The 20,451-nt window shown below is 57.2% G+C and overlaps 1 protein-coding gene across 1 annotated transcript in view; it reads left to right on the top strand.

Moving 5' to 3' along the window:
• Window positions 1-4,438: 4,438 nt before the first annotated feature.
• The window catches only part of HCN4 (hyperpolarization activated cyclic nucleotide gated potassium channel 4), a 42,036-nt gene continuing 26,023 nt past the window's right edge, over window positions 4,439-20,451 (top strand). The window contains exon 1 of the mRNA XM_027572906.2: window positions 4,439-5,455. Coding sequence (XP_027428707.2) covers window positions 4,668-5,455 — 788 coding nt within the window. The 5' untranslated portion in view covers window positions 4,439-4,667. The remainder of the gene's footprint in view (window positions 5,456-20,451) is intronic.

The following is a 20,451-nucleotide window of genomic DNA, read 5'->3' as shown; positions in this document are numbered from 1 at the left end:
AACAATCCTGCATAGCAAGACATCACTTCTGTCCCAACAGCAATTTTAAGACAAATATGTGACCTAAATTGGATTCCAAAGGCCAAGTGTCTCCTCCATGGGCAATAGCCTCCATTGGATATTCCAAGTTTTATTCAATATTCCATCATTCAGTGTTTATTGAGAACTTACTACAAATGAGATGTCATACTCCAAGCATTCATTCTCTCAGTCTTCACAATAACTTATGAGGTATACATCATTAAACCCATTTTACACATGAGGAAGACTGAGGCATACACAGGCAGTAAATGACAGAGAAGTATTTAATTCGGTTTCCCAGTCTCATGTTCTATTGTTTACAGCGGGGGGCCCCCGGATTTTTGGAATTCACAGACCAATAACATTTCAAAAATGATTTTTGGGAACAAACACAGAATCCCATGCCAACTTTTTATTTAGCCAAGGACATAAAAAATACCATCTTCTAGCACTATGATTTCATAAAAGGGCATTTCAACACAGAAAATGCAGCAAGGATATAATGTTAGAATAAAGACAGACTTCTAAGAAGGACAGTTGGCAACCTTACCCTAAAATATCCTACATTGTTCTCCTTCTCTCTCTCTCTCTCTCTTTTTTTTTTTTTTTGTTAAATTTCAGGCAGAACTGGCCAAAACCTTGGCATTACACGGTGTGGGAGTCACACCCCTACCTCTGAGCTGTCTCTTTAAGCAAGAACAATGCCCTCAGCCAAAAAGCAAATAAACTTTCAGAATTTCTTAACCCCCTCTGCCCATTCAGGTTCCTACCAAATAAGGTCTGAGACTGACCTATAATTAGCTACATTCCCATTCCGCTCCTCTGGAAGGTTAAGAAGCCCATCTTCAGCAGCCCCTTCTCTCTTAGACCCAGATTTTTTCTGGGTTTGCATTCCAGGAATACCCAGGGCCCCTGCAGCCCTGCAGGAAGCACATCTGTCTCTCAGAGACACTCAGTTCCCCACTGAAGCTGACAGCGATAGGTCTCTCTACCTCAGTCCAGAGGCAGGGCCTTCCCCTTGCCGGAGTCCCCAGGTCCCATCTATTGTGTTACCAGATGAGCCAGAACAGACCCCAGGCTTTCTAGGCAGCACTGGAAATGAGAAGGCATGAGACCTGGCTGGAGCAATGGCGAGAATACAGAATGTGGAGGCTCCATTCTTCACTGTCTCTCTGCTTCAACCACACCAGACTCAGAACCACCTCTCCTCCCTCCTGCACCTGGGCCTGCCCTCCACCCCACCTGTGTGAGTCAGCTGGGCAGCCGAGAAGAGCCTGACCTGTGGGGCCTTTGGCTGGAGATCCAGCTCCACAGCTTCTCTTGCTCTGAGACATTTGGCAGGCACGTCTCAGGACTTTAGTTTTCTTGCTTACAAATGGGAGTAAGAATGTTAGGTAGAGCCACTGAAATCATAAAATGGTCCACAAAAATTTCATGTGGTTTAACAGATGAAGTGTAAACTCTAAGGTGCTAGATACGTGTCTCTCACCAAATCTGACCCCTTCCTCCAGGGAGTCCTCCCTAGCTACCCCAAGGTCAGCGAGGTCCCCCTCCTCAAATCTCTCATGGGTTGAGGCATGATTTAGTACACATTTCTTTCCTATCTTGCGTTTTCTCCTCTTTCCTAAGGGTGAGACCAAGATTCCCCACAACTGGGGCCTGTCAAGGGCTGGGTTTCTTCCTCCTCTACCCGCCACACAGCCGGCATGCCACAGCTGTCCTCCATTGGGGTTTTCACACAGAGGAGACAGGAGAGGCCAATGTCACCACATGCCTACTTTATCTGATAGTCATTTCTGCACCCAAGGGCGGTCCTAGATGGTCCTGGATGCGTGGTGCTAACCAAATGGAGAGTATGTGAGGTGCTAGAGGGAGAGGAATTCGAGGGCCCTGACCCCTGGCCTATACTTCCATCATATCCTCCATCGACTTCAAGGATCCCCTTCGATGGCATTAGCTAACTTCCAGGGTCACTCATGCATCGTTGATGTTTACTGATCTGCTCTCTGTCCCTCCTGGTTTTGGTTCTGAGGTCCCCAAGATGAGTCGAATCTGTCCTGCCATCAGGGAGCTCAGTCCTGATGGAGACACAGACTGTCCCCGACTGTGACAGGGACACAGACTGCACTGTGTAATCAGTGCTCAGGTTGATGGGAGCTCATGGGCCATGGGGACTAAAAGGTGGGACATGGCCAAGATTTGGGTGGCCAGGAAGGGTACCCAGAAGAGAGGATGCCCTTACCACAGATCGTTGGGAAGCCTGTTTGGGCTGACTTCCTGAAGCTGGGGTAGGGCAGACTAGCTCCTGGCTGTATACAGAAGCCCAGAGAAGTGAGTTAAACGGAGGTCTTCTTCCTATGGCTGGCACATCAGGGCAGGCGGGGCTCTCAGCCCGTTAAGAACACTCCTTCTCAAGGAGACCCAAGGACATTCAAGGATTAGGCCTCCCAGCATCTGTGCAGAGAACTGTCAGCTCAGAGCTGCTCAAAAGTAGAGATGCCAGCTAGCGGTGATGTCATCACCCTAGTCATTCCCTCCCTCCCCCCTGGTCCTGTGGTCCAGTGGGTAGAGCAGAAAAGCCCCTGCCAGGCTTCGTCCTCCTACCTTGCTTCCAAAATTTCTGCTCTGAATGGGGTGGGGGAGGTGGTCCCAAGTGGGCTAAGAATGAGAGTAAAAAATCCTTTGAAGAAAAACTTCATGCTATTCCTCAGAGAGATGGCAGTGCTAGGGGACCTTTTTGCCCCCCTCCTGTCAGACTTTGCTGACGGTCCACTTCAGCATTAACCCAAACTCCAACCTTCTCTGGCTAACCTTTTCCCTCTAATGCCCCATTTTTGGCTAATCTTGGCCCTGACAGGATCTGAGGAACCCCTGGGCCATCTTGGTGGCCCCCAGGCCAAGGAGAGGGGATCTGGCAGCCCCGCCTGTGTGGATGGGAGGTGTCAGGCTGTCCTGGGGTGTGGAGGGGAAGAGAGAGGTATCTCTGGCTGACCTGGTGGGATTTGTCCATAAACCCGGAGACGGTAAACGGAGAGAGGACACACAGCTGGATGGCCTGCTGGCCTGTGGGTGGGGGTGGGGAGCAGACTCATAAGGGGAGGGGATTGTATAGCTGCTTGGGGGTAGGGGGCCTGGATGGAGCGGGAACTCCTCTAGCGTTGGTCCACATAGGGGTGTCACAATTTGGATGGGAACCCAGGATGAAGGTCCACAGCTAGCCCCAGAGTGCCAGGCCGCCAAAGCAGCCTGCCTATTGGCTCCCCGCTGCAGCCCCGCTGGTCTCAGAAACCCCCACCTGAACCACCCGCGGGGAGGTGCGCACGGGGATCCGACCCCGCGTCAGCTGTGGGCGCATTTCCTCGAAGTCTTACCTCGAAGGCCTGGGTCTCACTCGCGCGCCCGGTGCCTCCCGGGGTTTTCCCCACGCCCTCCTTGCTAGGCTGCTGCGAGGCTCCGCAGGGGAAAGACCGGCGGGGGTTCGCCCCCCGCCCGTGTCACAGGAAAACCCCGGGAGCAGGCCAGAGGCAGCGCATTTCCTGGAAACCCCTTCTCCAGGCGCCTGGCGGAAAGGCCTGGGGCTCCGCATCCAGACGACCCGCCCGCCTCCCTAGAGGTGGGTCGGAGACTCGGCTGAGAAGCTAAACCGCCGCGGAAAGGCGAACCTAGAGCTCGGAGGAGAGATCGGGAAACCCCGTCCCCCGCCCCTTTCCCCCCGCCCAGTCTTGGGGTGGAAATTCGCAGCCCAAGCTGGAATCCTAGACTTGGGGCGCACTCCCAGCCTTGGCCAAGGAAAGGTATTTGAGGGTGTAGGATTAAGGACGCCTCTCCCCCCAGCCGCTAAGGTCTGGCGAGGGTCCACCCTGCGCCCTGGTGGGGCCCGCCCCCCGCCCCCCTCCCCCCTCCCCCCTCCCGGTCCCCGGCCCGCGCGCGGCTGCTCCTTTAAGAAGCCCAGGTAGGCAGGCCCGGCTGCGGGAGCCGCTCCTATGGCAACCCGCGAGCTGCGGCGGCTTCATGAATATTCCGGGGCGCGGGAGCCGAGCGCTGCCGGAGGGCGCTCCGGGGGAGGCGGCCGCTGATGTAAGCCCGGCGGGCCGCTGGGCTCCGCTCGCCTGCGGCGGGAGCCCCGGGACCGGCCGGCCGGGCTTGGCCAGAGGAGGCGAGGCGAGCTCGCGAGTGGCTGGCCACAAAGCCGAGGCGGCGGGACAGACTGACAGCCCGCCGGCCCGCGGGACGCACGCCCGGGAGGCGCGCGGGTCGTGCGCTTTGCGCTCCAGAGCGGTTCTCCGAGCTCCGCGGCCGCAGCGCCGCTTCTACCCGCGCCCATTGTTCCCCGCGGGGGCGGGGCGCCTGGAGCCGGGCCGCGCGCCGCGCCCCCGAACGCGGGAGGGAGAGAGGGAGGGAGCGCGGGGTCCCCGCGCCCAGCCTGGCCCGGGAGGAGGCGCAGCGCGGCGAGCCCGGGGACCCGGAGCCGGACTGGGAGCCTCCCCGCGGCACCTAGCCTGCCCAAGCATGGGCGCCTGAGGCGACCCGGAGCCGGCGGCGAAGGACGCGTCCCCGCGGGCGGAGTGACCGGCGGGCGGACCTGGAGCGGGTCGGCGGTGCCGCACCCGCGCCCCTGCCCCGGCCGGGCTTCGGCCCCTGGCGCCATGGACAAGCTGCCGCCGTCCATGCGCAAGCGTCTCTACAGCCTTCCGCAGCAGGTGGGGGCCAAGGCGTGGATCATGGACGAGGAAGAGGACGCCGAGGAGGAGGGGGCTGGGGGCCGCCAGGACCCCAGCCGCAGGAGCATCCGGCTGCGGCCGCTGCCCTCGCCCTCACCCTCGGCGGCCGCGGGCGGCACGGAGCCCCGGGGCGCGGCCCTCGGGGCGGCGGACGGCGAGGGGCCGGCCCGCGGCGCGGGCAAGTCCAGCACCAACGGCGACTGCAGGCGCTTCCGCGGGAGCCTGGCCTCGCTGGGCAGCCGGGGCGGCGGCGGCGGCGCCGGAGCGGGGGGCGGCAGCAGTCACGGGCACCTGCATGACTCCGCGGAGGAGCGGCGGCTCATCGCCGAGGGCGACGCGTCCCCCGGAGAGGACAGGACGCCCCCGGGCCTGGCGGCCGAGCCAGAGCGCCCCGGCGCCTCGGCTCAGCCCGCAGCCTCGCCGCCGCCGCCCCAGCAGCCGCCGCAGCCGGCCTCCGTCTCCTGCGAGCAGCCCTCGGTGGACACCGCTATCAAAGTGGAGGGAGGCGCGGCCGCCGGCGACCAGATCCTCCCCGAGGCCGAGGTGCGCCTGGGCCAGGCCGGCTTCATGCAGCGCCAGTTCGGAGCAATGCTCCAGCCCGGGGTCAACAAATTCTCCCTGAGGATGTTTGGCAGCCAGAAAGCCGTGGAGCGCGAGCAGGAGAGGGTGAAGTCGGCCGGATTTTGGATTATCCACCCCTACAGCGACTTCAGGTAGGGAGGCCGACGGGATCCTCTGGGTTCCCTGAGGGGTCGCAGGCATGCTTCCTCTCTCAGCCCTACCTCTCAGCCGGAGTTAACTTTCCTTCCTCGCGCGGGGAGCTCCGAGAGAAGTGGGGCGCCTCTAGGAACCAAGACACCCCCAGACCTCCTCCTGCACCGCGCTGGGAACTTTCTTCTCTGTTCCAGGCTCCAGTCCTCGCCCTCTTGGGATCTGGGCCACATTAGAGGCCGGCTGAAAAGGTGTTCTGAGCCTGGCCTAGCCCTGCAGGCAGCCAGGAGTAGGCTCTGCCACTTTAAGCCACACATCCCACCTCCCTGTGCTGGGCTGCAGAGTCAGGGTGGCCATCCTAGAGGCAGTTCCAGGTCATTCCGCCTCACGAGCAGGGCCATGAAGGGAGACAGACCTCTTGGCAGAGGTGCCCGCTCCTTGGGCACTGACCCCAAGCATTAGCATCTCCTGGTGCCCTGGGAAGCTGCAGCTGGGGAGGGAGATCTGGGCCCCCGGAGGACTGAGGTCCAGGGTAAAAGTCCTCCATGCCCACCTTATCCCTGGGTCCAGACCCTCATGGCAAGTTGGGGGGCCCGGGGCAGGCACCCTGGGCACCTGGTACCCAGACCAGCAGGATAGGATGACCTTGCTCACAGTGGTCAGGGAAGATGCCTGGTGTCCTGACTGATGAGCGGCTGTCCTGTGACCCCAGGCTTATCCAGTGCCCCATTCTCACCCCAGAGACCCAAGCTCCAGTAGCTACTAGGACTCTCCCGGGTCAGTCACGGGTCAGCAAACAAATGGTGTGACTGCCGGTCGGGGAGAGGGACCCTGCCCCCTCCCCCATCACTTGAGTCAGATGCCACTGAGGAGCAGATACCACTCGGGGCCTGTGGGGGTATCTGCAAAACAGGAGATCGGTGATTGCCTCTGAAGTTGAAATAAGGGATGCCCCCCATCCCAGTCAAGGTCTTGGGGCCCCTCAGCACCCCCCTGAGTTTTTCTGATACACAGAACTGAAGTGAGGGTCTGAAAAACATTCACTCTCTAAAGCTAGGTCTCATTCATTCTCCATCTCCCTCCCTCTCTCTCTCTCTCTCAGCCCTGCCCCCTATTTAGCTCCTTTCCCTGCCTACCCTGCTAGCCTGCCAATATAAATGAGCATTTTGCCAACCCAGAGCCCTCTTTGCAAACTCCAGGGAAGCTAGGTTTGTAATGAGAGCAAAGCCATTTTCCATCCAATGAGAGAGATTTCTCGTGCTGGGAGTGACCAGTCAGGCAACACTCGATGGCTTAAAATAGTGGTGACAAGAGCCCCCCCACCCCACCTTTCCTTTTTCCGAGGGACTGCTCTTCGTAACCCTAATATCGAGGGTTCCCATTCCAGAGAGTGTGGGAAGCCACAGGCTAAACAGACAAGCATAGTCTGCAAGTTGTGTGAGCAAATGTGCGACCCTCCCATCAGGAACCGTGGCTGCTCCCCAGGACCAGGTTCCTCCGCTCCGGTCAGTGTTAGGACCTAAGGCTCCCAGCCTGAACTAGGAAGGAATGGGCAGGAGTTGTAACTCCTGCACCCTCTGGGTGTCCTGGGTTTCTCCTCCTCCCTCGGAACTCCCTAGAGGTGGTAGCAGGTAGGCTGTACCAGTATCCACCGCTTGAGAGCGTTGAGGGGCCCTCCCTTCCCTTGCTCGTCTCCCCGCTGTCTTCATTGTCGGAAAGCCTCTGGTCAGGGTTCTCCTCGCCAACCCCATTGCGTGGGATGTGGGGGGTGCGAGGGGCCAACCCCAAGCATGCTGGGCCTCCACAGACAACAGGCTTTGATTGAGCACCTTCTGGGAACTGGGCCTTGCCTTCCCAGTCTCCCCTTACCCTGGATGGTGAAGGGTTCGGACTGGGTTGATTGCATAAATGGGAACCCCCCCCCCCCCCCCCGCGCGCCGCCTTCCTGATCTTCCTCTGCCCATCTTCCTCTGCCCGTCTTGGCATGTCTGTCTGCAGTCCCCCTGCTGCAGACTCTCTCACTAACTGCAGGCTGCCGGGACATGGCGGGGGGTGGGGGTGGGGGTGGGGGGCGGGGATCGAGAGGGGGGATTGATAGGATTGATAAATGGGCAGCAGGATAAGGGTCAGACTGGGCTTTGAATCTGTGTTTGTACCACAAGCTGCAGAGACAGGTGGCTGGAAGCACACATCTCTGGGGCTGGGTGGAGTGTAAGAAAAGAAATCCAAGAAAGACCATCTGTGTGTGTCTGGAGGGGCAGTGGTCATCCCTCTAGGCCAAAACAGCTGGTCTCATCTGCACAAGGTCAAAGAGGCAAGGGCCTGGCTGAGTTTCTAAGCTTAGGAAACCCACTACTCAAACTGGCCTCACCCCCACCAACACCCGAAGCTGAGTTTCAGCCACTGGCCAATGGGCCTCTGCATGGAGCCCTTCCCCACTGCCCAGCTCAGCCTCAGAAGAGCTTCTGCAAGCATTGCTCAGGCCAGTTGAGGATTTATTCATCATTTCGACGGGCAGGAAGCATTGATCCAGCAGAATTGGTTTAATAAAGAATCTCCAGCAAACCATGATAGATTGATTTTGCAGTTTGGAGTTCAGGGCTCACTGTCATGGGCTGCTTCTGGCATCTCCTGTTCCTGCGGGGGGAAGGTTGGGTGCCTTTTCTTTTTATTTTTTTTTATTTTTTTTATTTTTTTATTTTTTTTTATAGATTTTATTTATTTATTTGAGAGAGAGAATGAGATAGAGAGAGAGCACGAGAGGGAAGAGAGTCAGAGGGAGAAGCAGACTCCCTGCTGAGCAGGGAGCCCGATGCGGGACTCGATCCCGGGACTCCAGGATCATGACCTGAGCCGAAGGCAGTCGCTTAACCAACTGAGCCACCCAGGCGCCCTGGGTGCCTTTTCTGAGGGCTGAGTGGACTCCACTCCGAGGGACCTGCAGCCATGGCTAATGAGAGGCTTTTCTGGGCTGCTTGCCCTTCTCCTCACCATGGCCCCAGCTATCGCATGGCTCCTCCGGGCTCTACAGGCTTGTCTGCCCCCGCCCCCCACCCGAACCTCCCACTTCCCAGTTGCCTTTTAAAATTTATATTAAGGTTTGGTAAGGGAAGAGACCAGGACACACAGCCAGCCCCTCAGGGCAGTGCTCCCTGGGCTCCTGCCCAAGGCTGCTTGAGCTCTTGGGTCCTGGGTGGGTCCTTTCTTCCACATGAGCCATGTCTTGGGAGCCCAGCTGGGCAGCAGGAACCCGGAACAAATAAAACATAGTGTTTTTCCAAAGAGAGAGGAAAGGAGTGGGGATCCGAGTGAAATGTACCTGGTTTTGTTCCCAGAAGCCTGTCAGGCTTTCAAGTGTCAGGCTCAGGGGCTCTGCCTGGATGTGTGTATGCCTCGGTGTCTGTCTGAGCAGGTGTCTTGGAGCTGTGTGGGCAGACCTGGGGGCTGGCAGGGAAATCCCCACGTGGGATGTCAGTGATGGGGCACTCCTGTGCCCCAAACTCTAGCTTGGCCCTGAAAGTGGAGGCAGACAGAAGCTTGGTCCTTCTCATCCCTCTGCTCTTCCGTCTCCTAGCCTGAGCCTTTTGAAGCTGTGAAGAAGGGAAGGGAAGAAGTGCCCTAAAGGGTCTTTTCCTTGGGACAGAAACCGCTGGACTCTGAAACCATGGAACCTGGACCAGGGGTCTGATAAGTCCCAAGGGTGACCTCACCCTGACTTCTGATGCGGGCCCCCGGCACTGCCATTGCCCCCGTCACATCACTTGCCCAGCCCTATCTGCTCGGCTTATGAGCTTTCTCTGAGCCTCAGTTTTCCCATCTAGGACAATGGGAATCCTGTTGCTCACGTCAGACCTGTACACCTGTGGTCACCCTGTGGAGGTAAGCAGCTCCAGTACACTGTCAGAGATCATGATGCTGCTGGGAGCCACGCCCCGCCCCCACTCTCACTGCCTCCTTCCCGTAGTCCTGGGTGGACCACATGGGTCTCTGTCCTTGGCTCAGGCCAATGGTTCTGAACCTGTGTCAGGGACCTAAGTGAGAACTTGCAGGAAACTATAGAGTGTCTATCGATAAAGAGGCACGTATATCCAGACACAACAGGACACTCAATTTCTGGGGTCTGTGGACTCTCTTAAGTTGAAGACCATCTAGGTTGTGAACCCCACTCTATCTAGACCATCCCAGCAAAGAGTGCCTGGCCTGGCAGGGGCAGGTGCTAGCCTCTTGGAGCTCGGGCTCCCTGGGGCCGTCTGTAACCTGAGGCCGGGGCCTCCCTTTGCTGGCAGGATGGGCACGAAAATGGAGCAGAGTCAGATGCAGAAGGAGGCAGTCTGGGCACTACTTTTCTGTTTCCTCAGTCCTACACCCAGCTTCTCCCCTTCAACCAGAGGCCGGACTGTTTGCATAGGAGGTGGTGAGGAGGAAGGAGGGAGCAGCCCGGCTCTGGGTTGGTGGGAGGGGGGGCTTCCTGGAGGCCATTGCCCAAGAATGCTCCTTCTGCTCTCAGGAATATGGGCACTCACTCTTATCTGTTGTAGTGTAGAAAGCCAGGCCCTAAAGGAGCTGCAGGCCTTGCGGTGCCAGGGGAGGGGGAAGGGCGCCTTGGTGCAGAGAGGAATTCCAAGGTGAGCTGCCCAGGCAGTGCTGTTAGCTGGCACAGGGGGCAGCAGGATTCTCCAGTCATGAGGACATGTTCATCCTGACAAGACTGGGCTGGGGGCAAAGGCCAGCACCCAGCTCAGGGCCCAAGAGCTCCCGGGATGCAGGGTGCGCAGAAGCCCCATGGGGCCGGGCCCCTTGTGTCACCGGGGCGGGGAGCCAGGGCTCCAGGTTTTCCCCGTGGCAAGGCTTCAGTTCCCCGTGGTGTGACTGCTACGTGACGAGGCTGGGGTCTGCTCCCCTGCCCAGCCCTGCCCCTGTTTGTTCCCTTAGCTGCTGTGAGCTGTGAGGCTTTGGGCTGTCAGGTGGCCTGCCTCCCACAGCGCTGGGCTGTCTGCCTGTCTGTCTGCCTGTCCATCTGCCCTCCTCTCCCCTGCTTTCGGGCCCCTGGGTCTTCTGGGATGCCTTCTCGGGCCACACCGCCACCCACCATCATCCATCTGTCCCCGGCCTGACAACCTCAGGGCATTTGGATGGAGCTGTGGGTTTGTTCAAATGCAGTGCTTCTCACATTGTCATGTCATCCAACTCGCCTGGGGATCCTGTGAAACTACAGGTTCTGACTCATCAGGTCGGAATTAAGGGCGGGGTCTGAGATTCTGCATTTCTGATACGGGCCCAGGTGATGCTGATGCTGCTGGTGCCCAGCCCAGAGCCGAGCTCGGAGGACTGGGCTTCAGATCATGTGTATGTTCTCTGCTTAGCCTGGGCTCCCTGACTGAGTTCCCTGAGGGCAGAGACTCTGTCTTCTCCTGTTGGCCCCTACCACTGAGCACAGCAGGGTGACTTCTCTGAACCAGGTTGAGGAACCCTTAGCCACAGAGGTCAGCCAAACGCTTGGGGGTGTTGGATTCACAGCCTTCCTCCCCTCCTGCACTGCGGCTTGGACCCTGCTGGCCCTGGATGCTGGCCGATGGGGTGGGGTGAGTAGAGGGAGGCCACATAGCCGGAGGGCCCTTACGAACCAGTCTTGTCCCATTGCTTGGGTGGCTTCTCTCCCATTCAAAGGGCCAGAGCGGTGGGCCTGGCTGGAGGAGCAGGGGCAGGGAGTGCAGCGACCGCTGGGCTGCAGGGAGGTTTCTGGGAAGGAACAGATGTCAGACAGAGAGTCCAGAGGTGTCAGGGCAGGAGAGTGGGTGTGAGGTGGCTCTGACAGTGGCTGCCTGGGAATAGGAAGAGACATCCAGTAAAAGGAGCTGCTTTGGCGCTTTGAGGTTGTCGGGTGATGGGGGGTGGTTGTCTGGACCTCAATGCCCCCTCCACTGCCCTGCACCATGCCTAGGAGCCTCCCCCGTGGGCTGGACTTACCTGTCACTTCTCTCTGCCCCTCCCACCCCGGAAGGCAGCAGGTCACATACAGATGACGGAGCTGACAGTGTCATAGCAGCCTGAGTGGCCCCTTGTGACAAGACTGGCCATCCTGGGGGAATTCGCCCAGAGTAGAAGGTGCAGTCCCCTCTGGCCCAGGTGGGGAGGAGGGGCTTGTCACATATCCAAGGAGGCAGCCAGCTCCAGCACATACACTGCTTGGCTCAAGGACTCTTACAAAGCTGTGACTGCCAGTTGCTAATTAATAGAAGGGCTACTAAGGCCGGCCAGGCGGTCCTGCTTGGGCCCAGGGGATATTGAAGAATCCACGTTTCCCAGCCAGAGCGGGCCGTGGGGAGGGCAGGGGCATTGCCTTGGCTTTGGAGAGGATGTTCTCTGCCAGCCAGGCTTTACTGAGAAAGCACTGCCAGGGCCCTGGAAATCGGTGATTCCAAAGCCTAGGAGGCCACTCAAAGACACTCTTCATCATCAGCACCTGCCCAGAATCAGGGTGGAAGCAGCACAAAGCGAGGGTGTGCTCCCTGTCACCAAGAGTGCTCAAGATGAGACAGCACTACTTAGATCAGAAGTTGCTAAGCAGCACCCTGTGGACCAAAGGCAGCACCCAGATGTGTTCTGTTTAGGCAGCATAGTGTGTCATAACAAATCTGAGACAGTTTTAAAATGGAAAGATGTGACATAGAAATTTGGCTTTCGGGCTTCCTCTGAAAAATTGGAAACTCTGGCAGCTCTGGCCCCACGTTCCCACACCACAGCAGGCAGCTGGAGCAGACTAGAGGCTGCCCCATTTCATTTGGCGTTTGCTCTCCGGTTGCCCACTGTCCCTAACATCCCATACCCAGCCGAATCGTCCATGCCTCCCCCACCCGCCGAGCTGATGACCCTTGTAAGGCTTCTGAGTTTACAACCCTCGATTCAGCCCAGCAGAGACTAGAGCCAGGATCAGAATCCAGACCAGACTGGATTCCCAGGTCAGTAACCATCATTTATGAACCATTTGTAACAGGTACCGAACTGCTAGAAGCTTTATATCTCGTATTTTATTTACTCTACATGGTGGCCTGAACAATAGGTTCTGTTATACCCAGTTTACAGATAAAGAAACTGAGTCTCTGATGGGATAAAGAAAAAGATTTGCCCTGAATCATGCAGCGATGAAGCACCAGAACCTGGTCCCAAGGATTCGAAACACATTCTTGTCCCTCTTTGTCTCCTGCTCCTTCTTTTTTGTTAGCTTTAAAAAGCTAAATTACAAACATTCTCCTGAGAATGAAAACATTGCAGATAATGTTTGACCACACATTATCAGTGCGGAGGGCTGTGGGGTGACGGGGCTGAGCTGGCACGGGAGATTTAATAAGCCTTAGCAAACCCCTGGCCTAAAGCCTTCATTTTATCAAAGGGGAGCAAAGAACCGGAAAGGGAGAGAGCCGCTGGCCCAAGGCCACAGAATAAGTCCATGTCAAAGATGAAATCAGAACCCAGTGGGGTATGTAACCTCTGGCTGCAAAGGTCTTTAACATTCCACAGTCTATCCCTAGACCCCAACCAGAGGTCCTGAATGGTCTTGTCACTGGAGCGTTTTGGCTTTTTTTTTTTTTTTAAGAGTTTGTATTTATTTGAGTGAGAGAGAGAGCATGAGAGAGAGAATATGGGGAGGGGCATAGGGTGAGGGAGAAGCAGACTCCTTGCTGAGCAGGGAGATCGACGCGGGGCTCCATCACTGCCTGAGCCGAAGGCAGATGCTTAACCGACTGAGCCACCCAGGCGCTCAGTCACTGGACCTTTTTCCAGTTGCCAAAGCTCCATTACCAAATTTTGCAGTGATAGGTATTTTCTGAGTCCCTTCTTAATTTAAGCTGACCCAGTGAGAAGGGAGTCTTTCCGTATCTGAAAATGCAGCGTCTGGAGGCTGGGACATGCTTGCCCTGACCCCCACCCTCCACCCCACTCTGGGGTTGCTCTGCTCCTGGGGCTGCCAGATCAGGATCCTGACTGGCATGGAAGATTCTGGGATTTTGGAACCATATCCAGATGCCTGGATATGGTTGATGCACCTGGATATGATTAGGGTTCCTTGGGGAAGGGGACAGGTAGCCAGTGGAACCTGTGTTCTCTCCACCAGAGAAATAGGAGGTCACGTGGTTTATCCATTACCTCCTTCAGAGAAGTGAGGAAGTGGAGTCCTGGTTCAGGACTGTGTGTCCAGGGTCGGGGCTCAGGGTGTGATCAAGGTCAGGTCTCTCTCTGAGGCCACAGTCTAGGCCCACGCTGTGGCCAGAATCCGGGTTCAACCTGAGACCAAGATAAGGCCTTGGTCTGGGGTCAGGAGCTGGAGTTCTTGAACACAGCCTCGGAACCAACCCCAGTGCCTCCCAGAGGCCCCAGGCCTTGGGGCAAGGTGGGCATGTGGCCCACCCCACCTGGGACCCTCCCCTGTAAGAAGCCCTCCCTTTCTCTAAGCTCCCTGAGCTCCTACACCTCTCAGCATCTGAGCCAGCTGCCTCTGGGCCTCTCTGGGAGGGCAAGTACAAATTATAAATAAACAACGGTTCCACTACCTTCGACGCCGAAGCCACCAAATCTCCCACGTGACGGCTCCGTGCCCCGCTCTGCTCTCTGGTTGTCTGGGGCTGGTGTCTGTCTTCCCAGCCAGGCAGCCAGCTCGCAGCTTCTGCACAGCGGTGCTCGGGGCTGGGCAGGGATGTGTGCTGGCTTGATGGAGGGACTCCCCACACCCCACCGCACTCCTAGCTCCTCAAATTGCGGAGCCAGCCGCGGGGCCTGCGGGTCTGCTCCTGGCAGCTGCGGGGGCCTGATAATTGGCTGCTGATGATTTTGTGTCTGTCTAAGCATTTATCCGTGTGGGTGGACGTGTTATGTCTGTGTGAACAAGGCTTTCAGAAATTAATACATAACATGGGGCTGGCTAATAGTCTTCTGGGCCTGGGGAGGGGCAAGCTTAAGGGCAGGGTGGGCCATGCCCCCTCAGAGATCAGCTGCTCCATTCCAAGACTGTTCTCATCCGTTATGGAGGACCGGGGTCACTACCCGCCCAGCAAAGAAGAGAATAGGATTTCAGCTCCTCTTTAGGGTAGATCAGTACGGATTGATGGTCAGGGAAGGCTTCCTGGAGGAAGCAGATCTGAGCTGAATTTGAAGGAAAGAGAGAACGATTCTGCACACTTTCTTGGAAGTAGGTTTCTGGGAGATGGAGCTAAGGCGCTGGGGTGGGTGTTGGTAGGCACTAAGGGCAGGTTACTCAAGATCTGCCTCTTTGGACCTGTACTTATTAAGCTCTGTGCTTCTCCCCTGAGGACTATTTCCCCACTGCCCTGGGTCTTGACCCTAATGATGTCTGAGTATGTGTGCATATATTTGCATGTGTGTGCCTGTCTCCCTGGCCTCTCCCCCTGGGTCCCTGTGGCTCAGGGAGCTCTCCTGGCCCTGGCCCCAGCTGCCCAACCTCTGAGACAGCCCCCTTCTCTTGCTGTACTACGCCCGGAAGGCAGGTGTGGCCGCCGCATTAATGTCACTGAGTGCGTGGCCTGGAGCCCAGAAGTAATTACCCTGCAGTTCCTGGAGCAGCCCCTGTCAATGATTAACACGAGTCCCCAGCCACTCATCGCCAAAGCCGGCTTCTCCCCCCTATCGTCCGTCAGAGGATACAGGGCGCTTTTCCCTTCCACAGGGACAGGAAAGACCCACAGGCCTCATCAGGGCCATCAGCACCTTCTAGAAGAAACACGGTCCAGCAGGGGAGACGCTGCAGCTGGGGCCCGTCTGTGCAGCATTGGGGCTGGCCCACCCTGGAGGCCCTGGTTCTCTCCTCCTGAGCTTTCCTAGCTTGTAACTGCCCACCCCTCCCACGCCGAGTTTGCCCTCCTAACCCTCCTCCTGTCCCGCTGTATGACCTCAGCAAAGTCCTTTCCTGTCTCAGTGTCCAGGGTCAGGGCCCAGTCTGAGGCTGAGAAGAGAGCAAAGCTAATTGCCCAAATAGGTATTGAACCAGTAATCCTGACCCCATTAGTACAAATTGAGCCAGCAGGGCAGGGACAGCGCCGCTGAGGAGTGGAGCTGATGAGAACCTCCCTCCCTCCCTCCCAGAGGCTGATCCAGGCATGATCCTGGAGTTGTGCAGTCCCTGTGCTCCTGGGGCAGTGGGAATTCCTGACACACGGGTCTCTTTCTGCGGAGGCTCTGCCGGCGCTTTGTGCTGGGGGACAGGGCGGAGGCTCCCCAGCTTGTTGTGTGGTATCTGGTCTGCTCCCCCTGCATGAGATCATGGCCTCCGTGGGATCATCAGGCTATCTTTTTTTTTGTTCGCTGGGCAAAGGACCCCAACCCCCTTCTCCCAGCCATCTCTTCTGGGGGACAATTGTCCCCTCCTGGAAGCTCAGACCTGGCCCCGGAAGAGTTCAGAGGTGAGGATCCAGGGAGAGTGCGGGTCATACTAGACAGCTGCGCCTGGAGGAGTCCTGGGGGGCAGGCCAGCAGCGCCATGGGCTTTGGAATTGGCAGGGGAAGGAAATGCGGCAAGCTGTTCATCCTGTCTCAGAGGCTCTGAGGAGTCATCATCCCGCTGTGTTCCTCCACAGCTTCTGAGGACAGAGCCGAGGGGGTCGGTGGTGAATGAGAGGTCAGTGGATGCTCAGCTCTGCCCCATCCAGCTGTGAGGACCCCGGACCGAAACCTCCCCTCCCTGCGCCCTGCTTTCCTCATCTGAAAGTGGACAGTGCTTCCGGAGAGGGACTGGGTTTTAGCAAGACCCCAAGACCCCGGAGCTGGAATTGGCCGGCTGCGGAGTCACCTGGGAGCTTTGTGCGATTATGGACGCCTGGGCCTCCCAATGCGGCCCCCTGGGCGGGTATGATTTGGGGGAGCACCCAGATTGATTCTGCTTCTGTCACTTGAGGAGCCAGTGAGCTGGGCATCTCTAAGGCCCTCCCCACGCTAATGGTCTGCAGCTTTCTGACCGCACCTCGTCTGCCTCAGCCCCTCGGGGCTCCCCAGAGCCTGGGGGTGAGATGCTCGCTCCCCAGCCTGCCATCCAAGCCCATTTGTGATAGGCTCCTCTCCAGGGAGTCATTACCTTTTCTTGTGTTAGCAATCAGAAATTATAAAACTCTGGGGCTGGTGGGACCCTAGGGACCATGGCCCTTGCTCCGCGTCCTTGTCAGATGGTGTTTTCCTAGATGGAAGGCAGTGGAGTCCCATCTGGCTCATGGTTTCAGGAGCCCAGGCCCCTCCAGGGAACCCTGATCCCAACAAGAAGGGGGCCACGTAGACCCTCCCAGAGTGAATATTTAGCTAGCTTCTCTGGGGCGGCCCTCCCGCGGCGGCGTCCTCACCTCCGCCCTGAGTCCGGCGGGTTTCGCCCTTCACCCCGGTGCCCCCTCCTTCGGCAGCAGGTGAGCTCTCCTACCTAAGTTACCCTGAGGTTGCTTCCCTCCCGTACTGCTCCTCAGCCAAATGCTATTTTCGTTGCGGTCTCCTGAGTGCGTGCAGCTGTGCTTGAGCCTTTGCTGCCTGGAAGCTGGGCGGGCAAGTGCTCCAGCTGCTCGGCGCCTCCCCATTTTTCCCCAGGTAGTCTTGTAGGTTGGGTGAAGCTCAGAGAGGTTAGGCCACTAGCCTGAGGGAACACAGCAGCCTGGCATCTCGGGGCGCTATAGAGCAGATGACCCTGCTATACACATCGGGGTATGTGTGCCTGTGTGCACACGTGTGTATGTGTGCACACTCACTCTTACATTAACGTATCTGTGCATGCACAGACTTCAAGTCTCCTGAGGAAGCCTCAGCCCTTCAGAGAAGCATTGGGTTGACATCTTGGCGTTCCTTATGGCCGGGCCCATGCTCAGCTGTGCCGTCACAATCCCTTCCCCGAGGATCTCTCTTCCTCTGCAACCTTCGTGGCTCCCCACGGCCCCGGAAGAGTCTGGACTACTCAGTCTGGCGTTCAGGATGCCCCCGACTTCTCTTCAGACCAGTGTTGGGTGGGGGAACAGGGGGCCAGAGTTCTCCACGGTTTGTACTCTTCTCTCAGCGAGCTTTCCATCTGGCCAGCTGCCCTTGGCTGGCCTCTTTAGCCTCTGCACTGCAGAGGTTCATGGAATTGGCGTGTCTTTAGAGATCGTCCAGCTCCAGCCTCTCTTATCAATGGGGAAACTGAGAAAAGGATTATGAGAGGGCAAGGACTTGTTCAGGGCACACAGCAGGTTAGAGATGGAGAGGGAACTAGAACCCAAGACTCTCAGGCCCCTGGGCTGGACTCCTGCTGTGTAGCTTGGGCCTCCTTCCCGTAACCGCAACACTGAGCTTCCTGACCCGTGGACACGCTCCGGCTGCCTCCTCTCTGGGGCTTTTGTACCCAGCAGGCGGTGCTGCTCCCTGTTCCTCTCTGTCCATATGCTCAAACCTGGCTGAATTTCCCCTCCAGCTATCCCCAGCCCACACTGCGGAGCCAGACAATCCCCTTACTACCCGCCCCCACCAGCTTATGGCTCATCTGCCCATGGAACTGGTCTGGATCATCAGGTCCCCTGTAGGGGTGGGTCTGTCCATCCCTAAGACTGAGAGCTCCTTGTGGTGAGACCGGTCCACACGTGTCAGTATCCCCAGAGCCCTCAGGCCAGGACCTGCATCTTAGTGGTCACAGGAATAATAATGGTGATGATAACAGCCAGCCTATACTGAGTATTTGCACTGCATAGCGTTGTTATAAATATTTCTCATTGAATTCTCCCAGAATCCTGTGAGGTGGGATTCGGGTTCTCGTTTTGCGCATGAGGAGACAGGCTCAGAGAGGTTAAGTGATTTATCCGAGGCCACACAGCCAGGTGTTTAGACACTGGAATGCCTAAACTCCCTACCTGTCTGCTATAGCCTGGCTACTCCATGTGGTCCCCTGACCAGCAGCCTTACTATTATTAGGGAGCCTATTTGCAATGCAGATGTCAGCCCCCACTCCACACTTCGTAAATCCCTGTCTGTGTCTTGGTAAAATCCCCAAGTGATTTGTGTGCAGAGCCCTGTGCTGTATGATGGAAAGATCACGAATCCGTCCGTGACAGCCCTCATTCCCCTCTGCTTGGGGAATAGCCAAGACTGGCCCTCACCGTATGATGAAATGCTAGGGCCTCAGCCCGGGACCAGGAGGGACTTTGCAGAATGTCAGGAGTTTAACATGTCTTCTTGGGTCTTCAAAACCAAAACCAGATTTTCCTCCTTAAGTCACATAGGCAATTTAAAAAATAAAAATACAACCAAATCCCAGCTACCCACCCATAAACCAAGCACTAGATGCCCTTGGCTCTGAATCTTCTGGAGGCAGCCCCAGGCAGACGAGGGAGCAGCTACCTGGGAGCCCTGTGATTCTGAGTCAGAGTCTGAGGTGGGTTAAAAATAGAGCCTAGTGGCCAGAGGCAGGTGGGAGGAAGAGAGCAATTCATCTGTTATGGGGGGGGACCCCAAGTCAGGGAGGTTGGGCCAGAAGAGGGGGGCAGTGAGGATCGCAGGGTTATGCCCTCAGATGCAAGAGCTGTGGGCCCAGCCTGGCTCTGGAAGGTTGTGGGGTGTGGAGTTCCGGCCTGAGCGGGAGGGAGAGTCTACAATGCCAGTCCCAGGGCATAGGCGGGGAGGACCCCATCCAGCTCCCAGGCGGCCAGCAGCTTCTCTGGGAGGGTATAGGGCTGGGCAGCAGCTCTGCCCCAGAGAATACTGAGCAGGAGCCTGGACAGGGAGGGGGCAGGGAGGGATTGGTCGAAGATCCAGTTTTCACGGTTGGGAGGGAGGGAGACAAGGAAGGAGGCTCTTCTGTGTGGCTGCCCACGTGTGTGTTGTGGGCAGGCACGTGGTCTCTGTTGCCTGTCACACCTGCCCTTCAAATGGCCTTCCTCCCTCCTTTATCACTGCCTTCCTCCAAAAAATCTCATCCTGACCTCCCTGCCATGCTAACATGCTTTCTGCGTGTTTATGCTGCCTGCCTAGGAGTTGCCCCGAGGACCCAGTGTGGGTCTCTCTCCTGACTCGAGTGAGGGGACTCTTCCCAGCACGGGGCACTGGTCATTGGCTAAAGGCAGGTTTCATTTTTTGATTATAAAGGAAATATTTGCCCATTTTTAAGAAAATGTAGAATTTAAAAGTAGAACAGAGTGTAGGAAATCTAGAAAGGTGTGTGATGGAGCAAACAAAATCACTCATAATCCCACCACATAGCCATGATCAGTGTTAACCTTTTAGGGTAGTTTCCTACTTGTTATTTTTGGCAGTCTTCTCCCCCCCTGGCAACGGCCTTTAGTCCACCCATCCGTTTAGCAGTAGACAGTTTTAGGAATGGCCCTTGAGCCCCTCACTCCCCAACCCCAGGCCCAGCTCTGTGTTCATGTCTCAGAAGAAGAAGAACAATCGTTTCTGCTCTTGGGGGGGACACGGCAGGGCTGAGGACGTAAGATTCATCCTGGGTCTGCAAAGTGGGGCAACACGGGGATTCCAGGAGAAGGTGGGGCTCTCTCCTTCCTACCCTTGCCCTTTCCTCCTCCCCTCCCCCGCCCCTACCTCCTGGATCTCTGTGCTCCTCCTGTTTCAGGAGGAGGGAGAATCCTTAAAATCCCCACTGACAGGGCAGGCCCCTAATGAGGGGGTGTTCTGCCACCATGGGCCTGTTCCGGTCAGGGTGGGAACAGTCATGCCTAGGTTGAGGCCACTGTGTCCCCCTACCAGCCCCCTCTGTCACCCCACTCTGTCAGAAACCCCAAACCCCATGCTTCTCCTGGCCTGTCTCTTGTTCGGCTACTCCCTCCTCTCCCCCCAACCCCCCTCCCCCGCCGGCTCTGCCCTTCCTTCTCTGTGACTTTTCCACTATGGGTTTCAGCATTTCACTCTCTGATGGATGTTCCTGGGAGTCTTGGGGTCTTGGGGGTTTGGACAGGACACGTTCCACCCAGATCATCGAGGCCTGTAAACGCCTCGTGGGTCTCAGTGAGCTGCCATTTCATACGGCTTCTGCTGG

This window comes from Zalophus californianus, chromosome 6, assembly GCF_009762305.2.
Source record: "Zalophus californianus isolate mZalCal1 chromosome 6, mZalCal1.pri.v2, whole genome shotgun sequence".
Lineage (NCBI taxonomy): Eukaryota > Metazoa > Chordata > Mammalia > Carnivora > Otariidae > Zalophus > Zalophus californianus.
Note: the sequence above shows the minus strand (reverse complement) of the source record. Positions and strands in the feature narration are given on the sequence as shown.